This window comes from Cryptotermes secundus, unplaced genomic scaffold, assembly GCF_002891405.2.
Source record: "Cryptotermes secundus unplaced genomic scaffold, Csec_1.0 scaffold181, whole genome shotgun sequence".
NCBI lineage: Eukaryota > Metazoa > Arthropoda > Insecta > Blattodea > Kalotermitidae > Cryptotermes > Cryptotermes secundus.
The window spans coordinates 840,673-868,532 of record NW_019723906.1 but is presented as its reverse complement, the minus strand read 5'-3'; the positions used below and the strand labels follow the sequence as shown (position 1 = coordinate 868,532).

Below are 27,860 nucleotides of genomic sequence, written 5' to 3'. Positions count from 1 at the left end.
CATAAATAATTGAAATAAGAAAAATCTTCACCAATCACACTGTACAGAACTGTTTAACTTTTCATGATATTGTTAGTGTGATGGACCGGAATGAAACAAATCAAATTAATCAGGTCTGCTACCTGGTATCTTCAGGTTCCATAAAGTTGAGAGTTTCTGTACCATCTGGATATTGCCCCACAAAATTATGTGTGAAGGAAATTTCAGAATTCTAGTTTTAATCATCTGTCAGATTATAAAGCATGTGGCAGAAACAATGCTCTGGTGAAATAACCGTTTAACATCGCATGTACACCATCTCTGGGAATATATGAAATTGAACTCAAGGAGGGGATGAAGAGCCATAACATAGCAACATGACATGCTGCAATATCTCATGTACACAAGCTATGAAATATACATTTATTACTGGTTCAACAATTACTATATCTGTAAGAATGTAATCATGCAGAGCTACATGCATAAGAGTTCCTGGATCCTCTTCACACATTGGTTGGACCCAGACCGTGCCTCCTTGCTCAGCTGCAGGGGAAAAAGCATAATATCATTTTGAGGTAGAGATTTTACATAAGCTTTAGAGGTGTACAAATTCACTAGTATGTATTTAAACAGCAGAGCATACTGAATAAAACAATGAAGTTGTCCAAAATAGATAATTTTTCCAGTTCCTCAGTAATTACACTAAATTTTATGAAAACTGTTCATACAGAACACTTTTATCTGTATCGTGCACAATGATAATATGCAATTCTCATAAAATACTATATGAGACATTCCAGCCATTATACTTCATACTAATAACCAATAAATTTTCTAACTACTACATGTTATGCTTGTTGGTTATTATTACTTCATTACCAGTTCTATTAAAACTTTAATCTTGAATTTGTTTGTGTTCTAAACTACAAGTTACTGCTACTTGTTACACCTACAAATTGCTGTTTAACTGAGGACATGTTAACTCTTACAGACAAGTCAGATCAATCAGTCACAGGATGTTATGCATTATGGAGAGAACTGTTCTGTTGCATGTACAATGTGCTGATCTCAGAATTGTGCAGTGAAAAAAGTAACAATGAAGTTTACTCTTTTTAACAGAAACTGTGTTTCAAAGTTAATGAGTAATATGCTTATATGTAAACAGATAAAATGTTACATTAGATGTCATATGAATAAAGAACTCTGTTTTCAAGCTACATAATGCCAGTAAACAGGATACTCATTATGCTGTATAGTTTGTAACAAAGGCCTAACTCAGTGAGTAGCAGTAGTTTAATGGCAACTGTGATGAATAATCCTTAATCCAAATCCTGAAAGAAAAAGAACTGAGCAGCAGTATATGGAAACGAAAGGTACTGGTTACCACATTTCAGTGCACACTGTAACATTAAGGAAGTTCTTTACAAGAAATACACAATAGCAGTCTACCTGACTGAAGTTGAGAAAGCCATGAGGAAGGCCATCAATCACATCCAATGACACAACCACTCCAAGCTTTCTCAGTTTCTTGGCAAACATCACACAGTCATCCAGAAATGGGTCCAACTGTACTGACTGCAAAGAAAAATCAACACTGTGCCTATGCATACAAGTTGGCAAAATGTTCTAATAAATAAATAATGCATAAGTTTATTAATCTGTGAGTTACTTCATGATATTGTAGATGTTATGTAGAATTGATATAATATGGAAAGAGTTCATGATGTAGATCAACAGTCACCTCAGAGGTTTTAAAATTATGTACTACAGTGTAAAATCATATTCTCCCCTCATGTCTAAGGAGAGGAATCTTCCTGGGCTGTGGTGCCAATTATGTTTGTAGTGTTATTATTTTGTTCTTTTACATTTCAGTATTAATGCACAGAGTTCATACGGAGTGGTTCAATCTCAAGAAATTAAATGAGATACAGGGTAAAGAGCAGTATCATGTTGAAATCTCAAATAGGTTCGTGGCCTTGGAAAACTTTGACACTGAGGTGGATGCTAATAAAGCTTGGGAAACTATTAGAGGGAATATCAAATTTCTGCCAAAGAGAAGCATAAGCCATGGTTCGATGAAGGATGCTCAAAATTACTAGACCACAGAAAACAAGCCAAACTGCAATGGTTACAGGATCCAAGTGAAATAAATAGGGATAATCTGAACATAATAAGACATGAAAGCAGCAGGCAATTCAGGAATAAAAGGATGGAATATCTGAAAGACAAAATTGTTGAACTTGCAATGAACAGTAAGAACATGAACATTAGAGACCTGTACATAGGAATAAATCAAGATGGGTTACCAACCTAGAAGTAACTTAGTGAAGGATCAGAATGTTGATCTGCTTGCAGATTCCTACAACATTTTGAATAGGTGGAACAACTACTTCTCTCAGTTATTAAATGTACATAGGGTCAGTAATATCAGGCAGATAGAAATGCACACAGCTGAGCCATTAATACTTCATCCCAGCCCTTTTGAGGTTGAAATTGCTATTGCAAAATTGAAAAGGTATAAATTGCCAGATAGTGATCAAATTCCAGCAGAACCTATTCAAGCAGGAGGCGAAATATTACGTTCTAAGATCCACAAGCTAATTACTTCTATTTGGAATAAGGAAAAATTTCCTGATCAGTGGAAGGAATTTACTATTGTACCAGTTCACAAGAAGGGTGATAAAACTGACTAGCAATTATGGGGGAATATCACTGCGATCAACTTCATACAAAATTTTATCCAATATTCTTCTCTCAAGGTTAAGTTCCTACATAGATGAAATTACTTGGGATCATCAGTGTGGGTTTCGACATAACAGATCAACTACAGATCAGAGCTTTTGCATTCATCAGATATTGGAGAAAAAAATGGGAGTACAATGAGACAGTACATCAGCTATTCGTAGACTTCAAAAAAGCCTTTGATTTGGTTAGGAGGGAAGTATTGTACAATATTCTTATAGAGTTTGGGATACCCATGAAACTAGTTAAGCTGATTAAAATGTGTTTAAACGAAACTTATAGTAAAGTCCATATAGGTAAACATTTGTCTGATAAATTTCCTATCCAGAATGGTCTAAGACAAGGAGATGCTTTATCGCCACTCCTTTTCAACTTTGCTTTAGAATATGCCATTAGGAAGGTCCAGGAAAACCAGGTGGGACTGAAATTAAACGGGACACATGAGCTGTTGGTCTATGCTAATGTGAATCTACAGGGTGATAATATAGATACCATAAAGAAAAACACACAAACTTTAATTGATGCAAGTAAAGAGGTTGGTCTAGAAGTAAACACAGAGAGAAATAAGTATATGATACTGTCTCATGACCAAAATGCAGGGCAAAATCATGACATAACCATAGAAAACAGATGTTTTGAAAATGTGGCACAGTTCAGATATTTGGGAACGACGATAACAAATCAAAACCTGATTCAGCAGGAAGTTAAGAGGAGATTGAACTCAGGTAATGCTTGCTACCATTCAGTCCAGAACCTTTTGTCTTCTCGTCTGCTGTCCAGAAACATAAAAATTAGAATATAAGAAACTATAATTTTGCCTGTGGTTCTGTATGGGTGTGAAACTTGGTCTCTGACATTAAGGGAGGAACATAGGCTGAGGGTGTTTGAGAACAAAGTATTGAGAATATTTGGGCCAAAGAGGGATGAAGTGACAGGCGGTTGGAGAAAACTGCTTAATGAGGAGCATCATAACTTGTACTATTCTCCAAGTATAATTAGAATGATCAAGTCAAGGAGGATGAGGTGGGCATGGCATGTAGCACGAATGGGGGAGAAAATGAATGCATATAGGATATTGGTGGGAAAGCCAGAAGGAAAAAGCCCAAGGCATAGGTGGGTGAACAATATTAAAATGGATCTTAGAGAGATAGGATGGGATGGATTGGATTGAGCTGGCTCAGGATAGGGACCAGTGGAGGGCTCTTGTGAACACAGTAAAGAACTTTCAGGTTCCATAAAATGCTGGGAAATTGTTTAGTAGCTGCAGATTTGGCTTCTCCTCAAGAAGGGCTCAGCTCCATAAGTACCAAACTATTTTTGCACAGGCTTCAACTTCTGAAATTACTATGACTGTCTTCACTTGCTAAGTAACAATAAATGTTCACCACACTTCTGAACATGGATTACAAGCTGTAAATTTTATTCCTGTGCTTTAGCCTCTATGAACATTTTCACTGTGTGACAGCATTATGATGTAACAGAACTAACAGTTTCACATTTTCTGATTTCTTAAGTCTGTCTCAGCATGACATCTTCCCTTTCATTCATAAAGCACCAATTCTAACACAACACTCAGATCTGCCAGTATGCAATGTCATGGCAGCAAAGGAATGCTACCCTCTATAGATCATTATCCGACTAGTTACCTCTGATCAGTGCTTTCAGTGCTCAAACCTGCCATTTGGCATGTCAGTTTTTCTTATTATTCCTTCTCCTCTTATTTCTAACAGGTAGTTCTTTTCTATCAAATGAATAAATGCTGCCTGCTCAGCAAAAACTGTGCCAGTCAGTGTCTTGACATTCTGCTGATCAGTCACGTAATGGTTTTGTTGGTAAGTTCACATGTATGCAACCTTGCTCTAAGAAAAGTACATTTCCTGCATGTCTTCTGACACTCACCACAATTTTTGTGGGGGGAAGCTGTTTTAGCACCTCATCACTTGCCAAGTAAGGAGACAAATACGGATCCCTTGGGATGGTGAAGTGCATGTCATCTGAAGGACTACGCTGCATAAGTGAGTCCAGCACCTCTAGGGACTCACTACCAAGACTCATACTGCAAAAATTGAAATCATTTGCAGTTCTTACCTGCAGCTTGTAATATGACACTTCAAACTAAATTCTATTTTGGTGTATGATTCATAAATGATACTCATTTTAAATTTGATTGTTGACAGACCTTAAAAGAGTGTTTCCAGGTTTAACTTCCTTTACTCACATTTTCCCCAGCTCAAATAAAATGCATTTTCAACATAATTCACTAACATTTCCATGTAACATTAAGAATCTCTATATGATACTTTCCACATTTCTACCAATGAACTTGAAGCACTAAAGAAGTGTGCCATGGGTTGTTTTAGAATAGACTTTTAAAAATTCAAGCTGACATTTTCCAAAGAGAAAGAAATTAAATACAGCCCTGCACTGTGGAGTATCCCAGAACTTAGTAACATCTCTTTTCCTCTCTACCATTTGAAATCATCCCACCATTGCTGCAACCATTCAGGCAATATCTCCTGCTCCAGTACAAGAAAATGCTACCCCATAAAGTGATTAGTTTCAACCCTTCCCATGTAGTAAAAATGTAGCAAAATTTCAAATTTTGTAGTATTTTATTTTTTCATTAATATCAGACAATTACAATAAAAAGTAATTTCCTGATGTCTAGGATCATTAAAAACAAACAATAACAGCAATTTAAATGAATGACATGACAGGTTGAGAAATATAATGTGTATCACACGGAGAGACAGGAGGCACTTGTGGATTATCTTCAAAATGAAGTGCTTGGCAGAGTTTGAAGTGTGGAATATACCATACATGATGGGCAAACTGACAATTCTATACATTACAAAGCCCCTTTCTTTATGAACAACATTCATAAAAGGTTCACCATCATAATGCACTGACACCATTCTTAACAGCAATGCTTGCCTAGTGTCCTTAAAAGTGACAGTGTGGTGTATAGATACCAAAAGTACTCAATTTAAATTTACTTCCACCTCCACCATAAGTCAGTGGTACTGAATGACAGTTTTATTGTATTATGTATATAACAAAGTCAGGAAACTATTTTGCACTTTCAAAAATTATTACAAACCTAGAGTGATACCTTGTAAAAAATTTATGAGGAAAAGCAATACTGTGACACAACCACAATGGAGTATACCTGCAGGAACCAGAATTATCAATAATGTTACATTTACTTTACAAACCTTTGACCTTGCTTAATAACAGCTGGTAGTTGCTGTGGTTCTGTGCCTGTCACATAGCTTGCAATGTTCCCCACAGCACGACCCAGCTTGGAGCTCAGCCCTAAGTCCTGTCGAGGAGGTAATTCAAACAAAACATTTTCTTCCACTTCTGGCTCTGTACGAAGTACTGGAATCATACGCCCCTCTGAGTCTGTGTCCGAGTCTAGAACATACTTCTCCAGTAACTCAGACATATTCTGTTCTGTTGGGGTGGGAGGACCTGCAACACACAAATTATCCACATCCTGCCAAAGTTTGAAAGGAAATATCAATATCCAGAAGTGGCTCTAGATACACAACCCTCTCAGCCATCATTTATGGTACTGGTATACTCAAAGTCTCGGGCATAACTACTTTATTTACAACCAAATGCAAATTGTCCAAATACACCGATAACACAAAAATGTTATAACCCATTGCAAACAAAAAATCTGAATGCAAGTAAAAGTAATCAGTTACATGCTTCGCCATCTTGGTAAAGCAATTTTTAGGACACCTAGTATATAAAACTAGGAAAAGGAAAAAACCCAATATTGTTGTTTAAATGACCTTATTAACCCTTCAGCGCGGTCGTTTAAATTCCGCTGCGTTGTCTCTCCGGCGGTAATATTTTCAGCTGACCATTTAAATTTTGCTCAAAAATGATTTATTCATCATTATTCTTAAATTATAGGAGATAGGAACATGAAACTTTCACTAAAATGATCTTAAAAGATGGTTTTATAATCTTACCTTATAATATGAGCGCCCGGTATCTCGGCAATGGAAGCAGGTGGTTTAGAAGTTGAGCAGTGTATGGTATGCCTTGANCACGCTCTTTGCTGCAAGACAGGCATAGGTAACGATGACGCAACGCAGCTAAACTAATGTTTCATATATATATATATATATATATATATAGTTCTTCTGACAACAAGCCAGCGAAAAATCTAACAATCTACAGCAAAATCATCAATTATTATGGGCGTATTAACATAGGTGTGCAGCTGGACGATACATAGTCGTCGAACCCCCGCGAACGATTTAAATCCCCTGACGAAACATACACATCAAACTGCGCTGAGTGGTTAACTATTCTCATCCAGTACTGTAAGACTGGTGGTCACATTTTAACTCCAGGGAAAGAGCATTATCATTGAAGAAATGCAACACTCATCAAACTGGACTGCACATAGGCACCATCACAGCAATGCAACACATGGCCAATAAAGTACAAATATTTTCTGAAAACCTGGTTAAAGGAGGACAGAGCTTATTTGTAACAATACACATTCCTCACCATTGTCCTCAACTGACTCATCTGCCTCTGGTTTGGACTGCAGAGATGTGAGAGACACTGATGTCAGGGTGTCAGAGCCATTTGACAGTGCACTTTTATGGGCAGCCAGCTCTTGCAGGTCACTCTCTGAGACCTCCTCAAATGACTCTGTGCCACTGCCTTCCAGTGTCTTTGTGTCTGATGATGTCCTACTAGCGTCATCCTTAGGCGGGCAAGCATATGCTACAACACAAAGGAAGGAAAAGTATGCTCTGAAGGTATTTCTTTTATAGACTAGGTAAAGGAGGCATTCCAGAGAATAACAGTGTGTGTGTGTGTGTGTGTGTGTGTGTGTGTGTGGGGTGGGGTACAGGTATGTGTGTTTGCACCCCACACACAAACAATCCTTCCATAAAACTAAAGATATAAACTTTAAAATACTTTTCATTGGACTTACTGTACACCTCTTAACCTCTATGGGACGGCCCATTTAAATTCCGGTAGTGGCAGCAGGACGGAGTTAATTTAAATGCCTGCCATTGTAGAGTAATAAAAATTGTAATAATGTTACTCAAAATGCTGTGATTTCTACAATTTTTGTGATAAACGAACGAAATAAACGCTACTTTTATCTAGAAAGTATATAGAATCAGATATTGTAATTTACAGATTTTAGAATCTGTAAAAATTGTTACACTGATTCCAAAAAAAAAATTTCCCCAATTTTGAGCATCTGTCTACAAAAATGCATAAAGCTTCTGCACAAAACCTTTCTGCAGTATAAATGCATGCTGCTGTGTGTTATCTGGAGGAGAGAGAATGTTTGTTTTCATTGCACATTCTCCAGTCAGTGGCTTCTTGTATACATGAGTGTGGGTGAGTTCTTATCCCTCTTATTATTATTATTTGTCCATATGAAACTGTGTCTGTTTATACTCAGACTATCCACACAAGAGTTACTTCTTGGAATATTCCCCTCAATGCCCCTTGTGTCCTCATCCTCTTCCCTTCATAACCAACAGTACCGCATTCTGAATGGTGTGATTTATGAGTAGCCTCTCAATTTCGGCTTGTTCCATGCGAAATGGGGCCATGGTGCATAGTTGAAATTGTGATGTTTTATAAGCGATACGAATACAGGAGACCACTCGCCATCATTGGCCTACTTCCTGCTAATACGAGACAGATGTTGTGTGTGTGCACTTCGCTTGGAAAACAGAGTTACATACGGACAAAGTGCATGAATTGCGACGCTGGACTCTGCATTCAGTTACATGCAACATTCAGTTAGATGATGCAGGAGGGAAGACAGTCTACTTATAAAGCTGGTGTCCAAAAATAATGTAGAAAGGCCCCAACATGGCCCCTTTCTTCTACGTGCTTTCAGTCTTATGGTGTGTCTGAATGGTGTGATTTACGAGCGGCCTCTCAATTTTGGCTTGTTCCATGCAAAATAGGGCCATGGTGCACAGTTGAAATTGTGATGTTTTATAAGCGTTACGAATACAGGAGACCACTCGCCATCACTGGCCTACTTCTTGCTAATATGAGACAGATGTTGCGTGTGCGCACTTCGCGTGGAAAATAGAGTTACATATGGACAAAGTGCATGAATTGCGATGTTGGACTCTGCATTCAGTTACATGCAACATTCAGTTAGATGATGCAGGAGGGAAGACAGTCTACTTATAAAGTGGGTGTCCAAAAATAATGTAAGTAGAACAAGAATTTGTATCTTAAAATTAGATTTTAAAACACTGTGCGCACGCGTAGACTGCGCATACCCATACGGTGTCTTTCGGCCACTTGGCTTTACTTTAAAGGTCCCCATATGGTGTCTTTCGGCTCATAAAGGTTAAAGATATACAAATTTGGATTTCACAGGGCACTGCAGTAAAGTGAGACATCATGATTTACTGCAATGCACCTGGACTGTGATTTAATTCCATTATTGGATAAGAATTGTGGGAGCTGCCCACATTCAAACAAGTGTGACAATGCAAGGTTCATTGCTTAGCAACCGCTGTTTACTCGTCGTTGCCGCCTCGGCTGTCCGGCGGTCTCACACCCGACTCACTGGGCAAGTCGGCTGCCTCGGACTCACCGGCGGTCATGCCCGACACACGGGGAACTGGCGTAGCTACCGCCTCACCACTCCAGCGACTGCGCTGTGCAAGCAAACCTTTTCCTGATCGCTTCAACAGCTGAGCAACCATCTCCGTGGGGGGGTGATGTGGGAGCTGCCCACAGAATCATACAAACCACTTGGAAGAATGTGTGATACCACTGAACTAATCAGAACAGGCCAAAAGAAACTTACCTATGGGCAGTGGAACACCAAGTAACAGGAAATGTTAAATTTTAAATTACACAAACTTTCAATAACAGAGAACTAGAAATACATCTATTGTCTATTTACAATTATACTTTAAACTGGAACCAAAGGTTTATAAACACTTTATACATATCAATACAACATGGTAACGTAGGGTCCACATTGATATTTGCATATGCAAACATGGAAACACACACCCTTCATACAGCGAATCATGAAGCCAAATGGTAGCAGGGGATCCATAAGACACAGGAGTCTTGAGGGAGATGGTACAATCGACACCAATACTGGCACATAGGCCAGAAATAACCCAGATGGGGGTCGTATACCAAGCTCGATACACTTCATAGCCACACCAATGTTGAGGTTTGCTCCTGCTGAGTCCCCTGCAAGAATGGACATAAATACTCAAGATCTGTTCACTGTAATCCAACATTTACGTGACATCAAATTTTTAAGGGGGGGAAGTTCTGTAATTTTTAGGTGAAACATTTTTTTGACTTGAATACTGAACAAAAGAAGACTAAGTAAGTAAACTTAAAATCTTCCTATGTGTCTGAAATTATTTAATATNTTTTGGAAGTTCTGTAATTTTTAGGTGAAACATTTTTTTGGCTTGAATATTGAACAAAAGAAAAGTAAGAAAGTAAACTTAAAATATTCCTATGTGTCTGAAATTATTTAATAAACATCTTTCATACAATACATTACATTACCAGTCAGCTTAAGGAGCATCATCTTCACCATACTAAACTTAAAGAAAATCTCAAAATGGAATTAGAAAAATGTTGTCCTGCACCTAAGCACCATGCCATGAAGGTAATAAGGGAAGTGGAGGCAAAGCTTCATGCATTCTCAACTCTCACTGTGGCGAAAGTGACTGGTCAGCTTCACACTCTGGCATCCACTTGAGAGGAGGCTGGGTGGGTCTCACAGTGTCTGGATGTGACAAACAGAGAAATGCTGCCCATGCCAGAAACTGAAACCTGGTCTTCCTGCCAATACTCAATCACTTTACTGACAATATAATCCCAGATCCTAAAATATTACATAGCAAATACATATATTAACTGAGAAGCTTTATATCAAGAACTAAAATAAGAGGAAATGCCATGAACAGTCAGTCATTAACTGTAAACCGCCACCATGTGGAGCTCACAGCAAGTTCACATTCAACCAATGACTGGACACAATTATCCACCATCTATTTCAACACACAAGACAATCAAATATATAAACTAATTATGATTTAAGTCACTGACCTATCTTTGTCCAAGACTTCTACTTGATTCATTCATTCATTCATTCATTATTAGAGGGGGTGGGTTTCCCCATGCACTTAGACCAATTATTGGTCCTTTGTGTGTCCCCCTTTAATTTCTACTGTCCCCATACCCTACTGGTACTGGTGCTTTGCTATCAGCCCCACTTTGCCAGCGAGGTCGGCCCTCTTCTGGCACTTGGTACCTGATGCTTCAGCCCCACTTTGCCAGCAAGGTCGGTCCTCTTCTGGCACGTGGTACCTGATGCTTCCCCCCTCTACCAGAGCATTGGAAACTACTTGGGTGGGAAACTTTTTGCCTAATTTAGCTCAGAGGTCTCCTAGAGACGTGAGGACCTTTTACGTGCCGTAAATTTATGACACGGGACACATGGCTTAAAGTCCCTCCCGCAGGACTTGTTCCCTGAATTTTTCCGCCCTTAAAAATTCCACAACCTTGAGTCAGGAGGTGGGAACATTACCCCTAGACTACGGAGGCCGCTAACCATAACCCTTAAGTTCACATAAACAATCATGTGTTACTTTTTACAACCTGAGAAATAATGCCTTGATAAAGTCCCTCTGTAAAACTGCACAGCTGCAAATGTGGCCACTTTATCAGGATAATGTGTTCTGCTTCTTGTTCTCTGCATGAACTTTGTCATAACTCACATGCATTTTGATACTCTACATGACAAAGAATATAACTCCAGTTTTTGCTACAGCCCACAGTGAATGCCCTGATCTCTTACAGTTCTGAACTACCCAAAAGCCATTCCACAAAGTTCTTACAACCAAAAGTATCAAACTTTGAAAGTTCCTAGGCTGGACAAAAATGTAGAAGTTTCTGCAAATATTCTTGTAAATCAGAATGAAATGATGTAAAACCTACTTTTTGGCATGTCTGTTTCTTCAGTTAACAGTTGTACAATAACCTGAGGTTATTACAAAGACAACCAAAAATATCATAGATCTGTAATAACAGCAACATATTAAAAGGTTTTTCTCCCCATCTTCATCTTCCTCAGATGCTTCTTTATGCTCTTTCAGGCCACTATCAGCTTACATCAGTCAACAGGACAGAAGTTTAAAACTCTGCCACTGGCACTCCTTGTTCAGATGGGATGTGCTGACAGCTGCCTCAAAACTCAACTGTCTTACTGCATTACTAAGTTTGTACTGTTAAAATTTCTGCTAAATACCCAGATGTGTACTGTTTCTTCATGCCAAACATATTACTCTGCTCTGTGGAGTAATAGAGATGTGACAATTGTGTACTGTGAATTTGAGTTCATAGTGTTCAACATTACTTTATTACGCTGCAGAAACTTTTATTTCATTCTCAGATATAAACATCTGGTTCCCAAAGTGTGGTCTGCAGACATATGGGGTCAGTGAGCTTAATTTTGCCTTTCTATTACAAGAAAAAATATTGTACTGAATATTTTTAATAGTTTATAAAATCTGTTAATCTGGAATAATGGTGTAACAAACATTTTTGATATAAAATTGCTTATGGATATCTATGCTAGGTACAAAGTGGTGGCTCAAGTAATGTGGAGGGAAAGGGAGGTCATTCAATGTGCAGTGTCTCAAAATGGGTCTGCAGACTCAAAAAGTTCCAAGAACCACTAACCTAGAATAACAGGGACACACCTCAAAAAACCAAAATTTTACAGGGCAGCTGTTTGAAGTTTTTATGTATATAAATGCATGCATGAAAAACACTTAGTGAAACTGAAAATTTTACCTGCTTAAAAAAAACATGTACACATCTCTCTGTCTTTTTGACAGAACAACAACTGCATTCAGCTACACCTACTCATCAGGAAGCTTGACCACTCTGCCTTCTAACAAAATACTGAGCATATTTATGTCAGTGACAACATGATTCATTTGTATTTGGAAGACACCTGGACCATGAAAACTGCAGTCTTCAGTTTCTGAAGCACTCTCCCTTCTTACTACAACTCACCAACAAGGATGACTTTTTCTGCTGTGGAGCCCATAATGCGGGCATTATTGATGGCCCAGCAATATGCATACAATGTCTCCTCCAAGGCCCGAGGGAAGGGCGCTTGTGGGGCCAGTGAGTAGTCAATGGACAGTATGGGCACTTTCAGCTGACAAGCCCAGTCTCGCAGGTATATCTCATGTGAGCGGGAACTCTGTGCTACAAAACCCCCGCCGTGGCAGTGGATAATGAGCCCAGAAGATGGGGGCAGCATATTAGGCACATGCTCCTTCAAGTCAGTAATCTGGAACAATTCAGACTGCATCACCTGGAGCAAAATAACTGATTTCATGTAAGAAAAAGAGAGTTGCAAAATTTCATAAAAATCAACTGCAATGGACTTGCAAAAAAATTATTACTTGAAGTGGCAAATATCAAAACTGACATTTGTGAAAATGAGTGGCAAATTATATTGTCACATGTTGGGTATATGTCATACGACAAATAACTTCATGTCATCTTGGATATAGCGAATTTATTCCACATTCGCTCGTACACTTATATAATTCACAATTTCCCAATTACTGCCATCAGCAGCATCACAAATACTTATCCTGTTTCCATTCACTCCAGCGAATGCTAGACTGCAACTGGCTGGTTACTCTCTCTCTAGTAACTGGCTCAATACTCACTATTCCTGAAGAGTATTCACTGCTCCTTGTTTAGGCTCAGCATGGACAACATAGAGAACACCTTGCTGATCGGCAACAGATATCAGGTATTGTTGTCAGGTGTTTCTACCTATGTATTGCCTAGCAATAGTCACTGCACGGAATCACCTGTTGCGTGACGTCACAGCCTCACGGGGAGGGGTGTTTACCGAGCGTTGTGTAATGATAGGAGTGGGGTTACGTGATGTCACTCATGGAAATGCAGAGTCATGTGACCCCTACTTCCTGTTGCACCATCCACGTCACAATATTATCATTTATAATATTATATCTACAACTCTTATATCTTCATATGCAGTTGTCTTGCAACGGGTCCTATTATAACATAAAAATGTTGCCTTCCTAATTGGCATTTTTCTATAATCTAAAATAACTGAAGAGCTTCAAGGGAAGAATATACTTGAACGAAATAGACACAGATGTAAGGACAATATTAATATTAAGTGTAAGAAAATGTGAATTTGACTGATTTGCTCAGGAAACGGTCAAATTTCAGGCTCTGGAGATGGTAGTAAAAGATAAAGGTAAAGCTATCCTTGTAACAGGCCATGAAGGCCCATAGGGTTGTAAAATGTCGAGGTTCCCACATTTTCTAGACAATCGGCTCACAGTTGGCGGTAAGGTTGTGAGCCTTATGAACTGGCAGTCCTTTACTCCCCAGGATTCCTGGTACTCATTTCTGTTTAAGCTGAGTTGACCCCAGGGCCATAGTGTGGTTGGAAGGATCAGGTAAATTGAAAAAAAACTCACCAAATCGGGACTCAAACCTGTGACCTTACAGTTTGTAGGCTACCACATGCCCCTGGAGATGGTGATCACAAAACTTAAGTTCCAAGACAGCAAAGAATGTTAATATCTTTTCTCTGGCTCTAACATACCATGCCTTCTCGCGTGACAGCAGACAAGAAGCGAGCCATGATTGGTGCTGGTCCAAAGTGGGCTGTTGGAATGGGCACAGAAATAGCACTTCCATCTGGTGCCATATGCACCAGTGGTTCAGGTGGAATGGCAATCACTTTGTTGACTGCAACTGCTGGACACACCATGCCAGGGAGCCTCCCCATAAGTTCTGAGACACATCAAGTTGCACTGTGACAAATATCATGTTCATGTAACCTGCAGTGATCATGGAAACAAAACACCGAATGAATCACCTCAATAACAAACTGCATACTTTCTAAATTAGATCTGTCAAACCAAGATTAATTTCGCAGACTACGGTGATTTAAATAATAATGAAAAGTAAAGTTGTCCATGTGCTTAATTAAGCACCATGCCATGAAGATATATGGGATAGTGGAGGTAGAGCTCCACCATTCTTGACCCTGGCATTAGATGGAGATGAGCAGTCAACTTCATGCCCCGGCCACTTTACCCTGTAGAAGGAGCCCCCAGTATTCACTGGATATGAGGCTGGGTGTAATCCAGAGCCAGTGTGGATGCTGCAGAGGACAGAAAAATTTCTGACCCTGCTGGGAATCAAACCCCAGCTATCCAGCCTGTTGCTATACTGACTGAGCTAACCTGACACCCCAATTTTAATAACATGTGGAAATGATGTATTCTGCAAATGAACAGAGTGCACTGTGTTTTTCTTCATGTCCCCCATGTAAGTTATATGCACAGTTCAAATTTGGCAGCACCCAATGATGTTCTACTACAGGCATGTCACTCTCAACTTGTATAGAGGGCCACCTCGGCCCTATAAATAGTCCAGGGCCACACTTCAAAATAGAAATATACATTAGATTTTGATACAAGGAAATTTAATTCTATTTATTATTTGGGAATAATTTCAATATAATTACCTAAAGTGGAACACTTATATTTTGCCCAAAAATCAAACATGTAATTTTACCTTCTATTTCACAATAAAAATAAGAGATTTCCCATTTTTGTTGAAAAACACAGCGCTCACTTTCAGTAGTCCTTTTTTTGCTACTTGAATCTTTTGAAAGTGACATTGCCCTTTAAAAGTTAATGTACATATACAAGAAAACTCGTAGTTGATAATTTAATGTCTAATTATAACCTTTATACGTTCATCACAATGTAACATCAGCACTGGTCGCTGTGTGAAAATGAACTGAATGACAATGTACAAGAGACTACCGGACTAGTAGGAAGATGTATCTTGTCTCAATGGTCATAAAAGTGAAAGTTTGCTAGCAGCCCATTAGACAATGGCTGGGGGTTGCAAGCTAGTTTTGAAGGTAGAAATCCCTTGCACTTGTCTGTCAGTTGCCACCCTCCTTGCATTCTTACTATGCCTCCAAAAGGGATTCTTGGAAATACTTGGCGTGGTGAGGCTGTGCGGATTTTAGTGCATTAACCTTCTGAAATACAATAGTTTGTCCTTCACGAACTTTACAAACCGTTAGTTGGACAAACCCTTCTGCAATTCTCAGAATCACTTTTCCTGCAGCCTGCTAATTTATGTCTGCGTGAGACTTCTTGTCTTCTGGTCTGTTGGAAAATTGTCTTTACAAAAAATATTTCTACTAAAATTTTAATATTGATTTTAATATCAATTAGCTCTAAAAGTTGAGGGGCCGCACTTTGTGGCTATGGGGACCACATGTTTGACATGGCTGTTCTACTATAAATGATATCCTGTGCAAAACCTACCCCCCTCTTCTTCATCCTCCTGTAAGTGCTCCTCTCATATCTGCTGTTCTTTCCCTGCCTATCTTTTATGTATCTTCCTTCACCTGGTATCTCCAACAGTTCTTTTCTGATTTCTGTATAAAATTCATTTCTACATCTTGTAATCCTGGCTATCTATCTCTTACTCAATGTCCATATTTCTGTTCCCACATGTTAAAACAGGCCATAAGTATATTTAATATAAAACAAAAAAAAAACTGTCATTTTAGTCTGCAAGCGAACTATACCGACCTAGCGACCGCCACTTGTTGCCGAAATTAGTGCCAACTTTTGTGAATAGAGGGTGTCACGTGGTCAGCGCAACGAATCCCCATGGCCGTTAATTTCGGTTTTGTAGACCGGAATACAAGCTGGAAGGTCACAGGATCAAATCCCGATTAGGTAATTGGATTTTTTTTCCAATTACCTAATCCTTCCAGATGCACTATGGCCCTAGGATCAACTCAGCCTCTAACAGAAATGAGTACCAGGAATATTCTTAGAATGTTCTTGGGAGTAAAGGGCAGCCAGCATGTAAGGCTGACAACCTTACTGCAATCTATGGGCCGACTGTCTAGAAAATGTGGGAACCTCAACATCTCACAACCCTACGGGCCTCCACGGCCTGTTACAGGGATATTTAATATAACATAAATTTAATGTTTTGTGGTATTTTCCAGTCCTAAGCAGTATCTTTGGCAGATCACAAAATTCTTTTTGTTTACAATTTTCCATATTGTGAAAATTTGAAAGATCTCTGGACCTTTATTTCTAAAGCAATGTTGTATATTTACATATTAGTCATTCATAACTTGTTTATGATCTGGCTTAGCACATTTATTTACACAACATCTTTATAAACTACAACAATAATCCTCCAGCCATCAGAAATGTTTTGTTTCCAAACAGAGTGCAGTACTGTCCATTGAGTTAAGTGGGAAGTTAGTTTATGCTATCACTATGGTAACTTGCAAGGTGTCAGGAATTCTGAAAAAGGCAACTAAAAAGATGTACTTCAGCTGCAATATGCTCAGCTAACCAACAGGTGACATCAGACCACATAGTAAAAAAATTTTCTACCTACAAAAAAGGGTAATCCGAATCATAGAAGGATATGGGAATAGGGTTTCTTGTAGAGACTCATTTAAAAAACTTCATATCTTGCCTTTAAAATCTCAATATTTATTGTCCCTGCTTATTTTTGTAGCTAAAAATAAAGATCTTTTTACAACAAATATTGAAAGTCACAGTGTGATAACTAGGCATGGTAATAATTTGTATATTCCACAGGTTAATCTAGCCATCTATCAGAAAGGAACTTATTATTCTGGAATAAAATTTTACAATAAATTACCTTCCAATATTAAGAATGTTAGTGACAATTTAAAAATTTTTAAATCTACTCTAAAAAGATATTTACATATGAATACATTTTATACATTAGACGAGTTTCTTGAACATGAATCTTGATCATTAATTGACTGTCATTTTACGCTTAATTTACTATGTATATATTACCTGTATTACCTATTCTACTCTGTTAAGATTATGTTAATATTTATTGTACATATATCAATTGATACTTTATATTTATAGTTTTGGATATTTTAATTCTTATTTTATATAAAATGGCTAATTGTTATGACATTGCACAATTGTTATGCAGTATGTAATTACGCTTACTCATGTTGACTTCTTCTATATCCATGTTCATGTATTCATGTTTTTGTAAATATTTATATATGGCTACTGTTATGACATTGCACAAATGTGATGCAGTATGTAATTATGCTTACTCATGTTGACTACTTCTATATCCGTGGTGTTTTGAAAAAAAAACCATGTAAGGATTTATGGAATGCTGAATAAATATCAAATATCAATATCAATATCAGACTGCTTTTAACAGATGAAGCTAGAGGAGTAATTAAACTGGTATATAACAAATCCAAATTAACATCCTTAATTTATTTAATGTAACATCACAAACAGAATAATGATATTCCTTATTTAATAACATTCTACATATCTCAGTTCATCTTTGTGAATGTCCAAATATTTTCCTTAGAATATTGTTTTAAGAAACTGATTTATATTTTCACCTCAGAACATAATGCCAACTACCATCAAAAATATCTGTGTACAAATGTTTATATATATTTAACCTCGTCACGACAGTGCACATGATATTAAGGTGTGAAAGTACTACTAGTTACACCACTGCCCCCTCCCTTCCAATGAAATTCCTTGGAGTGACAGAGAAGAAAATTTGACAAAGACATGATTCTTTCACAAAATTCATTATTTGTCAGTAATTGTGTTTAAAGTATCTCATGGCGGTCCATTCAACTTCCAGAAGTATCATATCTTTATTAAACTTTATATGCCCATCCTTTTCATAAAATTTTTCTCTTCTTCCTTAGCACAAACCATCTGAGAAAGATCCTCCCCATGTTCTTTCCAGCTTCATGACCACAAAAGGAAGAGAGTAACAGTATTTATTTATCCTATGACATAATCAGTTCTGTTACAGTTCATACACACTCCCATTTTAAACGTCAAAAGTGGTCATATAGCAAATTACAGACTAAACCAGAATTATTAACATCATCTCATTTACATGTTACAAACCTGTCTCTGCCAGGAGCCAGAAAGATTTGCAGAAGTTGACAGAAGCATGCTGGGAAATGTTGACAATTCTTCGAGCTCGCAGTTCAGGATCCAAGAGATACTTTCCTCCTGTAAAGTTTCGTACAGTCATTCATTAAATCTACTGAAGCATATATTCACAAAACTAAATTCAGAGCTGATTCTCCTCTATACTCATGCATGAATATGTTACATAAGTATGACAACTGGCTTTCTTTGAAAGCATCAAACATAAAGATGGAAGACAAATGACTGGGAGGAGAGACCAAGTAAGGAAGGATATACAAAAGGCNGTAAAATATAGATCCATGTTAACATAATCCAATTTCAGAACTTAGTTTCTCTTGTAACTCGCCTGATGATGACCTAGAAAAGGTATAAACATTTAGTGTACACTAAATACAAGGTGGTTCAAATATGACCGGGACTGATTTGTGTGTAAACAAGCTGCACTGCGCAGCAGCTGTGTGACCTTGAGAGAGTGAAGCCACAACCTCCACCCTCCATCCTGTTAGGGTTACAACCTATTCAGTCCTGCCTGGGAATTGCTAGAGTGATAAGCGAGAAGAAGATACCATGGAGCGTGGAACAATGCATTGTGATCAAATTCTTCGTTGGAGAAAACGTTCCGTCCGCTGAAATTCACCACAGACTCCAACAACAGTATGGGTAAGAGTGTCTCTCACGGACCTGTGTGTTTGAGTGGTGTAAGTGCTTCAGCGAGGGCAGAGAGCGTGTCGAGAATGAACCGCATGATCGTCGGCAGCGAACATCCGTCACCAAGCCAAACATTGATCGTGCAGACGCGCTTATTCATGAGAATAGGCGCATCACTATCAAGGAACTTGGAGCAATGCTGTCCATCAGTGCTGGTAGTGTAGAAGACGTCGTGAAATACCACCTGCATTATCGCAAGGTGAATGTACGGTGGGTACCACGCACTTTGATGGATGTGAACAAAATGGTGCGCATGCAAGCTGCCAGTCGTCTCCTACAGCAGTTTGAAGACGAAGGTGATGCATTTTTTAAGTCTATAGTGACCGCCGATGAAACATGGGTGCACTACTTCATTCCCGAGTCCCAGCAGTCATCATGCAAGAGACAGCATACCCGTTCTCCAAAACCCAAGAATGCGTGGAGGAGCCGTTCAGCAGGAAAAGTGATGGCAACGTTCTTCTGGGACTGGCAGGGGGTTATCCATGTAGACTTTCTGACAGATGCCAGAACAGTCAATCCAGCTTATTACTCAGACCTCCTGGCAACACACGTGAAGGAAAGGATCCGATCAAAGTGGAAGACACGTGGAAAGCGGGTAGCCTTCCTTCAAGACAATGCACGCCCCCATATGGCCAAAACAATGGAAACCCTGCGGAAACTGAAATGGAACCTTCTGACACATCTGCCACACATTCCCGATTTGGCCCCAAGTGATTTCCGCCTGTTCAGAAGGCTCAAATCAGACTTGCAAGGCATGCAAAATTTTAAAATTTTAAAATTCTCAGGGTTACTCGCCCTATGTCTATAGTGCTGCAGCGGCTACTTCTTGTTTTCAGCACTGTACAGGTGTTATTCTGTGTAGGCCCCCTGTGTGCATGCCGCTGCTTATCTTTACACGTTCCAAAAGTGAACAGTAATACTGCACATTGACGGTCTTCTGTCGGGGAACAATATGTGTTAGGATAACATCATCACTGTCGTAAACGAAAATCACCATAACTTTCACATTGCTGGGGTTCTGATGAACTTTTGATTTTCGTGGTGACCTGTAATGACGTCATTCATTCAATTGGCGTTTCATTTGTGGCTCGTACGATTTGGCCCATGTCTCATCCAGCGTAATGATACGGCATAAGAAAACCTCTCCTTCGCGTTCTTTGCACTCCAAGTGGTTACGAGCAGCGTCGTATCGTAGCCATTTCTGCAGTTCCGTCATATCATGTGGAACCCATCGTGTTGCAATTTTTCTCATGCTCAGTCATTCCTTCAGAACTTGAAGCAAAGTCGTATGTGCTAATCCTGTCTCTCGGGCCAGCTCACGAATTGTATGGCGTCGATCACTCTCCAGTAATGCGGAAAGATCATATACATCTTCACTGACACTAGGATGACCTGGCCGACGCATGTCTGCCACATTTTGGCATCCCTCGTTGAAGGCTTTTACCCACCTTTCCACTGTTCTGTAAGGCAATGCAGATTCCCCTCATGCCTATTGAAGACCTTGATGACACTGACATGCTGTACGGCCTCTGGCACATTCAATCTTTATCCAACTTCATGGTTCCTGCTTCAAAAACATCGTAACAACACTACATTAGACCGCCAGCTAACACAAGGCTCTGTTCTTCTCGTCACTGCACATGTGCATGATGTGGTAAGGGAGAGTCCATTTGCTCTGAGGTAAGGTAGGTATGTAACTAACGTGTGGTATAAGCGACATTATTTGGATCCGTTGCATGGCTTCTCTACAGCAGTGTTTCCACTATTAAAGTTCCAACCCTCATATGCAAACTATTAAAATAAGAAACATATACAATGCTTCATAAGAAAAGCATCAATTTAAAGGCAGTGAAACTACCTGCAGTACTGAAGTTCCAGAGACAAAATTAAAAAAGTCTGAGATATTGCAAAAGACAGTTATTAGAATTATAACAAATTCTAGACCAAGAGAGTCTTGTAGGGACATTTTTAAAAATTTGGAAATAATGATGTTCTACTCTCAGTACATATATTCATTACTTTTATACACAATTAATAATAACCATTTATTAAATTGTAACAATGAGATTCACAAGTACAAAAACTAGAGCCCTCAATAATTTATATTTACCTGCAGTTAACCTAACAAAATACAATAAAGGTGCGTACATATCCGGTATTAAAGTTTTTAATCGTCTTCCTCAAACAATAAAATTGTTGCCTATTGATGTGAGAAGTTTTAAATCTGCATTGAAGAGGTTTTTATATCATCATTCTTTTTATTCCATGAATGAATATTATCAACATAATTGGTCATAAGTGTGTAAATTTGTAACGTATTTAATACAGTTAATTGTATTAATTCAAAGTTTATAGTAAGTTATTTTTAAATTATCTTATTAAATTGTTTACTTTTTATTATTATTCATGTTAATCGATTAATGTAAGTAATTTTGATTATGTGACTCATGTAATTTTGTATATGTAACTTGATATATCTATTATCAAAGGGACCATTTCCATATCCTAGGTTAGTTACCTGTATGGATATAAGGAAAATAAACGAAATCAATGAACAACATAAAATCAGTGTCCTACTCATTGTGGACCCTCCAAAGAACTGCTGTGATATCTATAAAAATGTCAATGGAATGTTTCTCCAGTATCATTAAAAACGTAATGCTCAAACAATTACAACAATTTTTGTGAAAAACAAACAAAACAATGCACAACAATAGAAACTGAATCCCAATAACTGCTGAATCATGCAGTCCATGAACCAACATGCACCAACCCTCCAATGTTGCCAGCTGCTGAACAATAATATCAATCCAGTTATTTAACTGACAGACCCATACATCTTCAATAAGAATAGCACAATTTTTGCTCACATTTTTCAGAGAGTATGTTTTCTTGAGTTAAAATCAAATGTTACAGAAAACTGTACAAACATATGTGGCAACTGCCTCAATGTGATACTGATACATCTGATAAAAATACATAACTGGGCCCACTTTCCTGCTCTCATTAACACATCTGGTTCTCCTGCAGTCTCATTTTTTTAAGATAAAGGTAATTCATACGAATATTATGTCTCACATAATTGTACTGGCTGGATTACCTGTCCATACAGAGCTGGTAGCTCGAGCTAACAGGCCTCCATTCCCGTAGTAGATCTCGCTGAAAGATGCCATGCAGATGGAGATGGTCTTAAGTATTTTACGCATTGACTCACAGAACTGCAGCAATAGAGAGAGGGGCATCACTGAGTTATCAGACCCAGATCTTGTACAGACAAGAATGGATTTCCTACCATGCTAACAGGTCAAGAAACAGCTGATCACAGTAACACAATTCTCCACACAACTAATGCACTTCCTAAAACGTTGTTATTTATAATTTTCATGCATCTCTTAAACTAGGATTTGTAAGTTAACTGGTAACAAGAAAATAGCTTCCTTGTTGGCCTACTTTCCTTAGTCATTTGTTCATAAAGTGATTACAATAATGATACAAATTCTCTAAACACATTTACAGCCTCTCTCACTATGAAATACTATTTGTCTATCATTGGTTATCATGAAAATATAAAAAAGAAAAATCTCCAGTCTCCAAGCTCAGCATATTCCATTTTCAACAAAAATTACCTTAAGAAAGAGAGGATGTTTTTAAAAACCACTATCTCAGTACAAAATTTCATAAGAAGCACAAAAGTTATCCAACATTTCCATGTTAACCTTGTCACTTCCATACATAGTTCAATAAAAACTGGTGAGATGTTCCAATGAAAAAAGTTCGTTCATGGACAAATATATAGCAGAATATTCTAACTGTACCTGGAACCCCAGGCAGCGTCCATAAAAACAGTACATGTTGATGTCCTCCACATGTTTCAATAGAACTTCTGTAGAATGCTGTTCATCTGGAAACAACTGCCCCTCTGTGTTCCATGAGATGAGTGTCTGGAGATGCGTTATGCAGGTTCCTAGAGAAGCAAGTAGATGGCTACATGCCTCCACCTCCCTGCAATATTCAGTTACATTGCTGTCTGCTGGAAGGTTTACAACTACAGAAGTGAACATCAAGTTCTATCGTGAATACTATGCCATAAATTTATAGGAAATGTCATATATATCTTACTGGCTACAGTATGGATTTACTCCAATGACTTTAAATGTAGTACTGCAGAAAATTACGAGAAATACAAATCACAACAGCAAGTGACAGTGTCTACTTAATTATGTGATTCTTAATTTCTATTTCTATATCCACTGGTCTTCCAGCCATGTAAGGATCTATGGAATGTAAATAAATGAATGGACGAATATTATTACTGTTACTGGTAGTCTCTTGGGTTTACAAAACTGTTTCTTTAAACCTATTTTACACTCATCAATGTTTTGGTCGTCTAAAAATGCACATCATCGGAACCTGAAAACATCATGAATGGTAAGCTGTGATGGACATAGGAGGATGGCATAGTTCAAAATACTATTTTGGTATGGCGTGAGGTTGTCACAGCAATGGTTATTAATAGTTGTATCTTCTAAGGTATAACACCATGCAGGCCACTGAGAGTCGACTGATTTTCCTCTGAAATACTGACCTACACAAATGATGAAACAAAAAGAAAAAAAACTCCATGGCATGTAGTCTGCAAGTAAACTATACAGACCAAGCAACCACCGCTAGTCAGTGAAGTTCATGCCAACTTTAGCGGATAGAGGGTGTCACATGGTCTGTGCAACAAACCCCCACAGCCGTTAATCTCAGTTTTCTAGACCAGAACATAAATGATGGAAATCCACAATAAACCTTAAGCAGCATTAGCCAGTTCCCTGTATGAAATTCAAACTTAACACCTCTGCAACATACACACGGTCATATTTAACTATGACAGAATGCATTACTAGCCTGGTATTATTCTTATAGACATATCTAACAGCATTATGAAGCCATACTGCTCTTAAAGTTAGGCAAGACCCTACCGCCCTCAAGCTATTACTGTGATAACATTCACTGCACATGATCAAGCGAAGGACATACATCAGTAAATAGTGTGGTTACATTTGACTTTTTGTATGAAAAAAAGTTTTGACAGCCATATTATTTACTAACTTAAGTCTGTAGTTGTACTATCAAAGTTGGAACAAATACATATTTATTCACACAAGAAACGTTTTTGTGAGTGCAAACTTAGGCAGAGGAGACAGATGTTCCTACCACCAAACTGGCCTGACCTATAAAACGTAGGTTTTCTTCATGGAAGGGCCCTCTACAAAACTCACTGTATGGTAAAAAGAATACAGCTGTCCCTGTGCTTAATTATTTATGCACTATGCCATGAAGACATATGGGGAAGTGGAGGTATAGCTCCAACATTCTTGACTTTGGCAATAGACAGATGTGAGTGGACAGCTTCACGCCCTTGCTGCTTTATCCCCAGGGAAGGAACCCCTGGTACCCATTGAATAGGAGGCTGAGTGAACCTCAGAGCTGGTCTGGATGCTGCAGAGGAGAGAAAAATCTTGCATTGCAGGAAATCAAACTCCAGCCATCCAGCCCATAGCCTGACACTATACCAACACAGGTATCTGAAGTTCCAATTCATTGTATGTGAAAATAATATTATGCATCTACAAATCAGAACTGCTTAGGTTAGGTTCAGTTAGGTTAGGTCACTTTAGTTCATGTTTGTGTTAGGCCTAATTTCAAGGTATTATGAACATCCAGTGAAGATCTACTCCTATCCAACCCTTCATTACTTCTTCCCTCACAAGCCCTAGTATCTTAACCAGCACCTTGTTACCAAAACACCTCCAATCTCTGTTCTTCTCTCAAAGTGATGTTAGTTTGACTGTTATTATGGAACACCAAAGAAAACCCTGTTATCTCATATATTCTTGGTTTACTTAATAACACTTTCAGTATTTCAGATTATGTAGTGATGAATGATGTTACCTCATATAGAAGCTCTTCCTGAATAAGAATGAATCCCTGCTGTCACACACAAGCCTGCTCAGCTTCACCCCATGCTGCACACACATATCAACTGTAGACACAAAGCTGCGATATCCATTTCCAGGTGTGTCTTCATCAAAATCAAACTGGGGAGCTACATTCCTGACTTCATCCACCATTGGTGTGATCATGTCGACTTGGTCTATTAATGCCAGAAATCCAGCATGCAGCCTCTGACCATTTTCAGTCTCATCCTGTTGGAAGAACTGTGCATTGTTCATACAGAGGTCCTTCAAAACTTGGTACATAACATAAACTGGTGAGGAGGTTACCTCACATGGCGCACAACTATCACATTCTTCACTGTCTCTCATAATTGCAAATGTGGCCCGCAAAAAAAAATGATCGTTTAAACTATAGTTACATCACGTACACATCCAGAAAACTGGGCAACTTCTCTTCTCGGTTAGAAAAGAAGTGAAACTATTAAAACATACGATATCCATTTACGATTGCACTGCGGATTATCGATCACTAACAATTACAAAATATGGGGCACTGTTTTAGCAGATATTTCTCCCACAATAATTCTGTCATAACTGAACATATCAGAAACTTTGCTGTTCTTCTCTCACCTGCGACGTTTTACGTCAACATCTCATCCACATATAACCTTCCACACCAGGATCACTAAATACCAAATAAACTGCCACTATTCTATCATGTATTCGTTACTAAATAGTCTGCAAGCAAAGTCTTTCAAACATATAACACACTTCATTCACTCATACCGACGATACCGACTGAATAGCAGCCACGGATAACCGAGCAGACGACGAGGACATTCGATTGCAAAAGTTTGTTGAACTGACCGTAATATCTTACGAATCAAAAACTGTTATTTTATGAGCCACATAACGACGTATTGACACTTCGCTAATGGTTTATTTCCAACAGGGAACAAATGCAACAATGTTCATACAAAATGTACAGGCGCAAAGTTAACAAGATAATATGCTATAAATCGTTTTTATTTACGAATTCCTCCTCACAACATATACATAATTTGAACCCCTCTCAGAAGTTTCCGACATCTATCCAAATTTTGAAATCTCCAAAAATCAATAACTTGTAGAATTTAAACGTCTCAATGGTCTCAATTATTACCAAAGAGTAAAAATATTTAAACATCTCAGAAGAAATGTCGAGGGTGTCAGTGATTTGTAAACTATTTTAAAATGGCAAGGACCAATTGCATCCTCTGATCTCTGATGGGTACGAGCGGTACGAGTTCGTGTCATGTATCAATTTAAACTGAATTAACACAGCCTAACAGAACATAACACTCCGGTGCAAGTGTGTAGATAGAAATAAGTGGCTGCAAACTGGACTTTAGCGTAAACGGCGTAAACCATACGTAACACATCCTAACAACGTAACATTACTCAATCTCGCTAATACTGAAGGATGTGTTCTCATTAAAGTTAACTCTAATTATGGTATATTACTTTCTTTGAAATCAAGATTTAAATAGTGTGTGTTTTATTCAGTCTATGTCTGGTATGACGCGCTTTCAGGTTGCGGATGAAGGAGACGCTGCCAGAAATGGAAGTTAGCTGGGTACTTGCTGCAACTATGTTGAATAAGCAGCCGATATTCTCCAGCTTGGGGGTTGGGCGTGGGGAATCGGATACAGCAGAGCCGTTAGTATGTCATCCTAGACCTACTGAGGTTCAAATTGCTATTGCAAACTTAAAAGGTATAAATTGCCAGGTAGTGACCAAATTCTGGCAGAACTGATTCAAGCAGGGGTGAAACATGAACTCAAATTTTATTTCGAATAAGGAAGAAATGCCTGATCAGCGGAAGAAGTATAGTAGTGTACAAATTCACAAGAAGGGCGATAAAACTGTAGTAAATATCGTGGGATATCACTGATATCAACTTCATGCAAAATTTTATCCAATGTCCTCTCAAGGTTAAGTCCTTATACGTATAGGTGAAATTATTGTGCATCATCAGTGTTGACATAATGGATCAAGTACTGATCAGATTTTTTACATTCATCAGATACTAGAGAAAAGGTGGAAGCACAATGAGACAGTCATCATCATCAGTAATCTGTCAAGACGACAGGTCCACAGTCTCTTTCAAAACAATTCCTCCACTTAATGCGATCTAGAGCTTTCTCCTTCAAATGACAGTATCCTCTTCTCTCCCCAAGGTCATCCAGCATCTTCTTACGTCTTCTACCTCGTCTTCTTGTCACTTCTATCCGCCCATCTATCTTTCCTTCGATAGCTTCTTTTAGAAGGCAGTTTCTGCGTAAAACATGACCAATCCAATTAGCCTTCCGTTTTCTTATTTCATGTAGGATATTCCTCTGCTCACTGA

General features: G+C 38.4%; 1 protein-coding gene across 2 annotated transcripts; it reads right to left on the bottom strand.

Annotated features, from left to right (window-relative positions):
- Positions 1-388: 388 nt before the first annotated feature.
- LOC111861999 (hormone-sensitive lipase) lies at positions 389-26,656 on the bottom strand. Of its 2 annotated transcripts, XM_023847018.2 has the most exons (13): positions 26,102-26,654; positions 25,467-25,720; positions 23,342-23,528; positions 22,627-22,744; positions 18,792-18,899; positions 14,393-14,583; positions 12,805-13,087; positions 9,766-9,954; positions 7,255-7,476; positions 5,937-6,195; positions 4,621-4,777; positions 1,429-1,554; positions 389-522 (listed from the first exon to the last, which is right to left on the bottom strand). In XM_023847018.2, exons 2-13 carry the CDS (start codon positions 25,655-25,657, stop codon positions 454-456), a joined length of 2,100 nt encoding a protein of 699 aa, XP_023702786.1. In that variant the 5' UTR covers positions 25,658-25,720; positions 26,102-26,654; the 3' UTR covers positions 389-453. The 2 variants fall into 2 exon arrangements, with proteins under 2 accessions (XP_023702786.1, XP_023702785.1); XM_023847017.2 differs by having other exon boundaries at positions 25,467-26,656.
- Positions 26,657-27,860: the final 1,204 nt, after the last annotated feature.

What these genes read in the sequence shown, in the direction of transcription:
- LOC111861999 (XM_023847017.2), bottom strand. Translation starts at nt 25,840, where the DNA reads ATGAGAGACAGTGAAGAATGTGATAGTTGTGCGCCATGTGAGGTAACC. An exon ending in CATGATTCGCTGTATGAAGG is followed by an intron (nt 7,477 to 9,765) that starts GTGTGTGTTTCC and finishes TTTGTGTTGTAG; the next exon opens with CATATGCTTGCCCGCCTAAG. An exon ending in GCTTTCTCAACTTCAGTCAG is followed by an intron (nt 523 to 1,428) that starts GTAGACTGCTAT and finishes TTTCCCCTGCAG; the next exon opens with CTGAGCAAGGAGGCACGGTC.